The 7,732-nt window shown below is 43.2% G+C and overlaps 1 protein-coding gene and 1 pseudogene across 6 annotated transcripts in view; one reads left to right on the top strand and one right to left on the bottom strand.

Moving 5' to 3' along the window:
- Window positions 1-2,017: 2,017 nt before the first annotated feature.
- LOC136491715 (uncharacterized) lies at window positions 2,018-3,711 on the top strand (annotated as a pseudogene).
- A 458-nt stretch (window positions 3,712-4,169) lies between these two features.
- Window positions 4,170-7,732, bottom strand: part of LOC136494637 (protein TRANSPARENT TESTA 9-like) — a 38,826-nt gene continuing 35,263 nt past the window's right edge. For 4 of the 6 annotated variants that reach the window (XM_066490809.1, XM_066490807.1, XM_066490808.1 and 1 more), the window contains 3 exons: window positions 5,912-6,071; window positions 5,640-5,806; window positions 4,761-5,476 (listed from right to left, as the gene is read on the bottom strand). In XM_066490809.1, coding sequence (XP_066346906.1) covers window positions 5,174-5,476; window positions 5,640-5,806; window positions 5,912-6,071 — 630 coding nt within the window. In that variant the 3' untranslated portion in view covers window positions 4,761-5,173. Of the gene's footprint in view, window positions 4,501-4,760; window positions 5,477-5,639; window positions 5,807-5,911; window positions 6,072-7,732 lie in introns of those variants that run through there. The other 2 variants (XR_010768644.1, XM_066490811.1) reach the window with 2 other exon arrangements.

Here is a 7,732-nt window from a genome sequence, read left to right as displayed (position 1 = left end):
ACACCAAGAGTAACAAGCGCTCAACCAGCCCAACATGTCCAACTAGTGCCACAAGATGCAACAATACAATGCAATGCACTAGAGGCTCTCAATCTCACTCACAAATGTTATCTCAAGTGATGAAGTGGAGTGGATTGCTTTCTATTGCTCATAGTATGATATCTCAACACTTAGGGGATCCAAGGGAGTGGCCATGGCTAGCCAAGGGGGCTATTTATAAGCCCCACCACAAAATAGAGCCATTACCCCTTTGTAGCAATTTCTGCGAGGGCACCGGATAGGGCAGTGCCACACCGCCATAGGGTGGCGGTGCCCTCCAACTGTCAAATCCAACGGTTAGTTTGATTAGCCATTGGCATAGTGCCTGGCACCGCCATAGGGGGGCGGTGCCCACAACAGTGCCCGATCAAGTTTTCGTCGCCCTCGAGAAAAAAAGGGCGGTGCCACCACCCAAGGGTGGCGGTGCCCATCTTCTCCAACACCTGAAAAACCAGTCTAGAAAAAAAGGGGCGGTGCACCGCCCTATGGTAGTGGTGCCACCACCCGAGCCACGGTGATGTACAACGGTCATGGCATTGACTGGTGACTAGTTGCTGGAACAATTCCTAGCACCACCATAGGAGGCGGTGCACCGCCATGGGGGGTGCCACTGCCATAGGGGGCGGTGCCACCCCTAGGTCAGGGTTGTAGAGCTTTTCATTAGCTTTCTAAAAAGTCTAAGATGGTCGGAATCGGAGTTCGGAGCTAAAAGTTATGCCCAATATACGAAACAGTGTCGCTGCAAGTTTGGTTGTTTTTCGACCCATGAACAACCCAAACTTGTCTCTGCAAGCGATACTAACTCTCAAGATGTTTTCTCAAAACATGTTTGAGGCAAGTTAGCATTTCCAAAAATATTTTCCATATATATTTTTCGCTTGGTCTCCAACGTGCACTAGACCTGTATGCAATACAATGTATTCCAACACCTAGTGGCACTAGATGACCTAATTGTCTAATAGAGCTCCCCTCTTAATAGTACGACCATCTATTCGAAACCCAGTCACACTCTTTATAGTCTTTTGACCGACAAAACAAAATTCATATTTATACCTTTGCCTTGATTTCCATAGGGTTTTATTTTTCTCTTTCTTCTTTTTCAAGTTGGAGCATTTGATCAACATTTCATGTGGCCATCTCCATCCTTGAGTGCCACCTAGCTCCATCACTTGGATTGGACCAACCTATCTCAACTTCACGCTAAGAGAATAGGGTTAGTCCAAATAGGTTTCATCAATTATCCAAAACCAAATTAGGGCTTTCACCCGGGAGCAGGCAGCCCACGACGGGACAACCATTTCTCCCGTACAGTGATATCACGACTTCTCCCCAAAGAAGCGGAGCGCAAGGACGAAGACCACGGCAACAGCAAGCAAGCCATACCGGACAGGGGAATTGGTGAGCGATCACCACTCCCATTGCGCCGCCATGGCTGGAACAGTACCGCTCGTACGCCATGCCTTTGGTGTAAGGAGCAAACTCAAGGCGACCATACCTCGACGCGACGACAAGACCAGACGGACTGCTTAACAAGCACACTAGCTTCTCCATCCCTCGGGCTCCTAGGCACTCGGGCTAGGAGAACCCTGCTCTGCATGTAACCTGGCCCCCGCAACTACATAAGGGGAGCCAGGCCTTCTTCCAAACGATCGGACTCCAGACGATCGATTTCCCCTTCCTCGAACTCTTCCTACCAGTAGGACTGTAGATTGCATACCCTCTGTTGTAAGCCTTTTGGAGTACTTTGGCATTGAGGAACACGTACTCACAGGTCTCCGGCACTGGACATAGGGCTTTGTCCCGAACCAGTATAAATCCTTTGTGTTCTGAGTGCTAGCCATTGAATGAATCCCTTGAGCAGTGCGGCGATAAATTTACTGGTTTATTCTCAAAACACCAACAATAATCCTCTTTCTTCTTTCTTCATGAAACAAAAATAGAAAGAAAGAGGATAGATCGTTTCCAGTGGATTTTGAATATGCGTAATCTTGTGGTGTGGGAATGCAAAGGGTGCAGCGGTGGTTTAGCTTTATTTTGGAGGAGGGGTATGGAGGTTGCTGTTACGAGTCTTTCAAAATATCATATTGATGCTCTTGTACAGGAAGAGGATGGAGTATGACAGGGGTGTATGGAGAACAAAAAACATAAGAAAAAGGAAGGACATGGCGTTTGCTTAGAATTCTAAACAATCAGTACGCAAATCCATGGTTATGCCTAGGGGATTTTAATGAAATCCTGTTTGGATATGAGAAGGAAGGTTGTAGGTTGCAGGACTTAGGCTTTGTGGGTAACCTGTTTACTTGGAGAAATCATCTTCATTGTGCAAAAAGTTATATCAAAGAAAGACTAGAGCCCCGTTCGCTTGTCTTAAAAATTATTTGTTCGGCTTCTTTTTTCAGCCGGAACAGTGTTTTTCTCTCACAACAATTCAGCCGAACAGTGTTTTTCAGTCAGTTTCAGTCAAGTTTCAGACTAGCGAATGGGGCCTAGATCTTGATGTGGCAAATAGGGAGTGGCGGAGCCTGTTCCCTCCTGTGAGAGTGGTAAATGGGGATCCCGACATTCAGACCATAGACCAATAATTGTTGAATGCAGAGAGAGGGAGCCAAATCAGGTTGGTCGTAAGCATGCGCCCAAGTCTGAAGCAAAATGGTTAGAGGAGGATTGCATATGTCGCGTGGAGAAAGCTTGGACTGAGGCTATTGATGCGGGAGCTGTAACCTTGGTGGATATTCAAAGGAATATCCTAGGTGATCTTAAAGAGTGGGACAGGAATGTTCCTGGGGTGCTGGAAAAGAGAATTAGTAGACTAAAGAAGGAGCTGGAGATCTGTTGAAGAGCAACATTGTCCCAGGAAAATGTGAACATGGAGCATGTGCTAGATTCAAACTGGACAGATTGCAGGAACAATTGCACATTTACTGCAAGCAAAGAGCACACTCGTTGTGGCTGACTAAAGGCGATAGAAACACGATGTTTTTTTTCATACATGTGCCTCAGAGCGTAAAAGAAGAAATTATATTAGGGCGTTCAAGGGGAAAGGAAGCGATGTGGTGGCAGCGAAGAGACTCACCTTTTGGCTCCGTTCGGCTTACCCCATATTCGACTTGTTCGGCTTCTTTTTTTTAGCCGGAACAGTGTTTTTCTTTCACAACAATTCAGACAAAACAGTGTTTTCAGCCAGAATTCTGCCAGCCGAACAGGGCCAAAAGGTGAGTCTCTTTTTTCATCTCATGTAGACGAAAGAATGGAAGAGGTACTTCAAGTGGTTGAGAGTCGGGTCTCTTCTTCTACGAATGAAACCTTACTTAAATCCTTCACAGGCGATGAGGTTGAGGAGGGTCTGAATAGTATTGGAGATCTGAAAGCCCTAGGTCCAGATGGTATACCCTCCATTTTTTGCTCAAACGCTTATGGGGGTTGATGGGGGATAAAGTGGAGGAGGTGTTGGCTGTTTTGAATGGTAATCCTATGCCAGAAACATGGAATGATACCTTCACAGTTTTTATTCCAAAAGTTCAAAATCCTGATAAAGTTAAAGATCTCCAGCCTATTAGCTTATGTAATGTGCTATACAAATTGGTATCCAAGGTCCTTGATAATCTCCTTAAAAAATTCTTCCAGAGATCATTTCTCCTTCCTGGAGTGCTTTTATCCCAGGGCGTTTACTGACAATGTGCTATTGGTATATGAGTTGACACACCACTTAAGGAATAGAAGAAAAGGCAAAGAGGGGCTGGTTGCCATTAAACCGGATATGAGTAAAGCATACGATCGGGTTGAGTGGATATTCCTAGAGAAAATCATGACTAAGATGGGATTTGCCACACAATGGGTTGATTTGATTATGAAGTATGTGTCTATAGTCACCTACAGAGTGAAGGTTAATGGTGATTATTCTGAAAACATAAGGCAGGTCTTCGTCAAGGCGACCCTCTTCCTCCATATCTGTTTATTATATGTGCTGAAGGCCTATCGGCTCTTTTTAAGAGAGCAGAGAAGGGGCAATTGGAAGGAATTCAATTATTTCGAGGCGCTGAACGGGTCAGCCATCTTTTCTTTGCTGATGATACACTAGTACTTCTGAAGGCTACTGCATCAGGAGCTCGCACAATACAAAATATTCTATAGCTCTATGAAGATGCCTCAGGCCACAAGATAAATAAGGACAAGACAACAATTATGTTCAGTCCTAATACAGAGACGCATGTCCAGAGACAGGTGCTCACAGAATTGGGTGTTTCACAGCTAGCAAGCAACGAAAGAATATTTGGGGCTGCCAGTATATATCGGTAAATCAAAAAAAAAAATCTGGGAATCATTGGTCCCTGAAACTAACCCCTGTCATCTGTTTCCATTTCTGTTGACGTTACCGGGCAGGAAACCAAACGCCATCATAGCTTGATCGCAAGTTATCTGGTTCCCTACCTTTGTAGGAAATTTACAGAATACTCATCAACCCTACACGGATGCAGAACTCTGGACATCAATTCTCTGATCAGTCAACTCATAACGCCATTACACCAGCATGCAACATGTTCCACACATAAAATATCCCCAACTAGGTGTTCCACCTCAACAGTAAAATTCAATAAATAAGAACAGCCAACAAACTGTACAAGGGAATTACATGAACCTTGATGTCTGATATATATAACCGAAAGCCCTTGGTGTTATTGGCAATAGTTATTCAAAGAAAAAAAAAAAGAGGAACCAAAAAATTATCGATCTGACATTTTATTACCACAGGCAGGGCTTGTTTTGACAACAGGTATGACTAACTGCAAATTTCTTTAAACATTTAGTGTACACAACACAACTATGCCCTGAAACTTATCAAAGAATGGGTTTTGATTTGTATATATAAGGTTACAAGCGGCAAGGAGAGAGACAAACTATTGTACAAAGAATCCTATCCAGCTAGTTCAACTCAAGATGGCCCAGAACTCTACAGTTGTGTGTTAACAAGGAGACACCTCTAATCTTCCAATATAATGTACAGAATTTTCGATGGCTTACCATGGTGGGTTTTCCTGCAGCCATGGTTGAGATGTTCAATGCTGCATTTTTGTGGCGATCTGTTGCCATGTCTCCGTAATTGAGAAGCTCAACACTGCACTTGATGAAAACTTAGTCATGATCCATCATCAGAAGGGGTTTCATGTGAAGGCTGGGGATGCTGCAATCCATCCTCAGGCATGTCAAATTTAACCAATGGCTTCAATTGTTCTCCAACAGCATCTCGTTGGAGTTTCATCTCTTCGATAACCATACTCTCTGCAACCTTACAGGACTGCTCGTCACTAAAAGCAAGGGTCCATCTCCCATCAACAAGATACTTTATCTTCGCTTTATGTTTTTCAGTGTCCAAAAAAGGCACTGAAGAAGGTCGAATGCGTAGATGTAACCACTTCTCATGCTTTGTATCTATTCTTGGCTGAAAGAAAGCAAAACCAAGGATATCCCAATGAGATACGCCTGTGACAAATAAGTTTGTTTTGGTGCACAACAATTCATAGAATATGGTTGACTCCATATAATGACGACAACAAAGCAAAATGAGCAATGAAACAGATTTTCCATGGCATCATGACACATACATCAGATCCTGCCAAAGGAGCCATGACACGGACAATTCCTCGTTCTTGCTTTAGAGGTAATTGTTCTAGAAGAAGAATCCAACCAGAAGTTCTGTGAGATATGGCCAAAAAGCAGAAGTGGCGTTCTTTGCCCCTCTCAAAGGCTATTCGACAAGGAACAGCGTCGACTGCAAGAACGTACCAGATAATTATGCTTTAACAAATCTAGAGGAACTAAGATAGCTTTGCATTTCTCATAATGCTAGCATAAAGACTTATAGGTAAACACAGACCTAAGTTGACCTCAAGCCCAGGTTTAGGCACTGAACCACCAAAATCTGCAGCATTTGCCCTAGTATTTACAGGCAAATCAACAGGAGGGTAAATAGGAGGTTGCTCTGTGAAAGTTTCTCCAAGGCAGAAGAGTATAACTTGATGCTGCAGCACAAAACCCTGAAAAATCACAATAATTCAGCGAACTTGCATAACTCATAGCTTCATCTACAAATTAAGCAGAGAAGTCCAATCAACGTAATGACGGAAAATCCAAATCAGAATATGCAGTTCAAAAAATTCACTTCATGACATTATACGCTTAACCTCAAAAGCCATCATTAATGTTTCTTATGCAAGCATGCAAGGTAGAGGAAATACAGAATATTTGTCTAATGGAGGTGCTGTAGCAGCAGCTCTGCTAAGCTAGTAAACTCCAGTTGATCTGTTAGGACTTAGGAGGGAAAAAAAATTCTAGCACAACTTATTGATGCTCACCACCAAACAGAGGAATGTTAACTGGAAATTTTTACTGGCGATCCTCCACCGAAAATAACATTGAAGAATGCAAATGAAGACTGACAATTGATTTCAAAATACTCTACTGAGGTAGAATGAGTATATTCCGGTGCACTCCTGCCATTCCCTTCCTTTCCTTAACCTCCCAACTCCTATGTGCATGAACTCAACAATACGTACACAACCATCTGTGGCCACCAATATCATTGCACCAGCAACCAGCTACCGCTGTTGTGTAGCAACCACCATGCCATCCTGTTTTCTCTGCTACAACCAAGCCAGGGAGGCCCATGGGACACCGGCGTAGGCACCACTGCTTCCACATACTTTTGTTTTCCAAACACAGCTGCTTCCAAGCCATGTGTTCACATGAAACTGCCATGTTCTGGAGCTACCAGGATCTACCTGTGTGCTAGTGCCTGCTAACTGTGCACACTCAACACATCAACCACTGCCAAATTCTAATGTCTACATTTGCTGCTGAGCCACGTAGTAAAACCAATGGTCCTGCTATCTGCCCTACCAAACTTTTGACAAAAAAAATCAAGGTAAACAATAAAACGCATTGATTTGTAAATTTGTCACTCTGGAAATGAGAATTACAGAAATTTTAAACCAGATCCCCATTTTTACCAAGTCAGTAAGTCACAGTTGCAAGTTAAGATTAAATTTTGATACAACTGTCTTAATTTCTACAATGCATTTTTTTGTGGTATTTTCAGTATGAAACTGATGGCCACATAACCCTTCAAGATCAATAGTAAAAATGTCAGCCAACTATTGTAAGCGCATTAGCTGCAAAACACTTCAAGCAGAGCATCTTTCTTTGTACAAACAACTATCCATGTTTTAAAGATGGAATATAATCGCATCAAAATAAATCCGCTGGATTTAAATATAAAGCTATACCAAACAGCTTTTTCAGTGGACACCAGGAGTAAAGGTTGATGGTTTAAGATTTAAACTAATTTAGCAAGAGACACATTGAAGTGACAATACAGTAATAATAGAGTTCCTTTCATATGTGGCAACAAGTCCCATTATAAAAAAACAACCATGGTTGAATGATAATATCACATCTTTTTAAAGCGTTTTTATCATTGATGAAAACTACCCAAAAGAATCCCGTTGGGGCGTAACCCTCTTAGCGACGCGTCATGTTGGAACCCGGGTATAGTGTTAAATGAGCAAGGGCCGAGTCGTCACCCCCGTGACGCGATCTAGACACGGTGTCAAGTGAGCAAGGATCGGGTCGTCGCATCCTTAGTGGCGCGCCACATCAGCGCCCGGGTGTGGTGCAAAATGAGCAAGGGTCTTCACAC

This window comes from Miscanthus floridulus, chromosome 11 (genome assembly GCF_019320115.1).
Source record: "Miscanthus floridulus cultivar M001 chromosome 11, ASM1932011v1, whole genome shotgun sequence".
In the NCBI taxonomy this organism is placed as follows: Eukaryota; Viridiplantae; Streptophyta; class Magnoliopsida; order Poales; family Poaceae; genus Miscanthus; species Miscanthus floridulus.
Note: the sequence above shows the minus strand (reverse complement) of the source record. Positions and strands in the feature narration are given on the sequence as shown.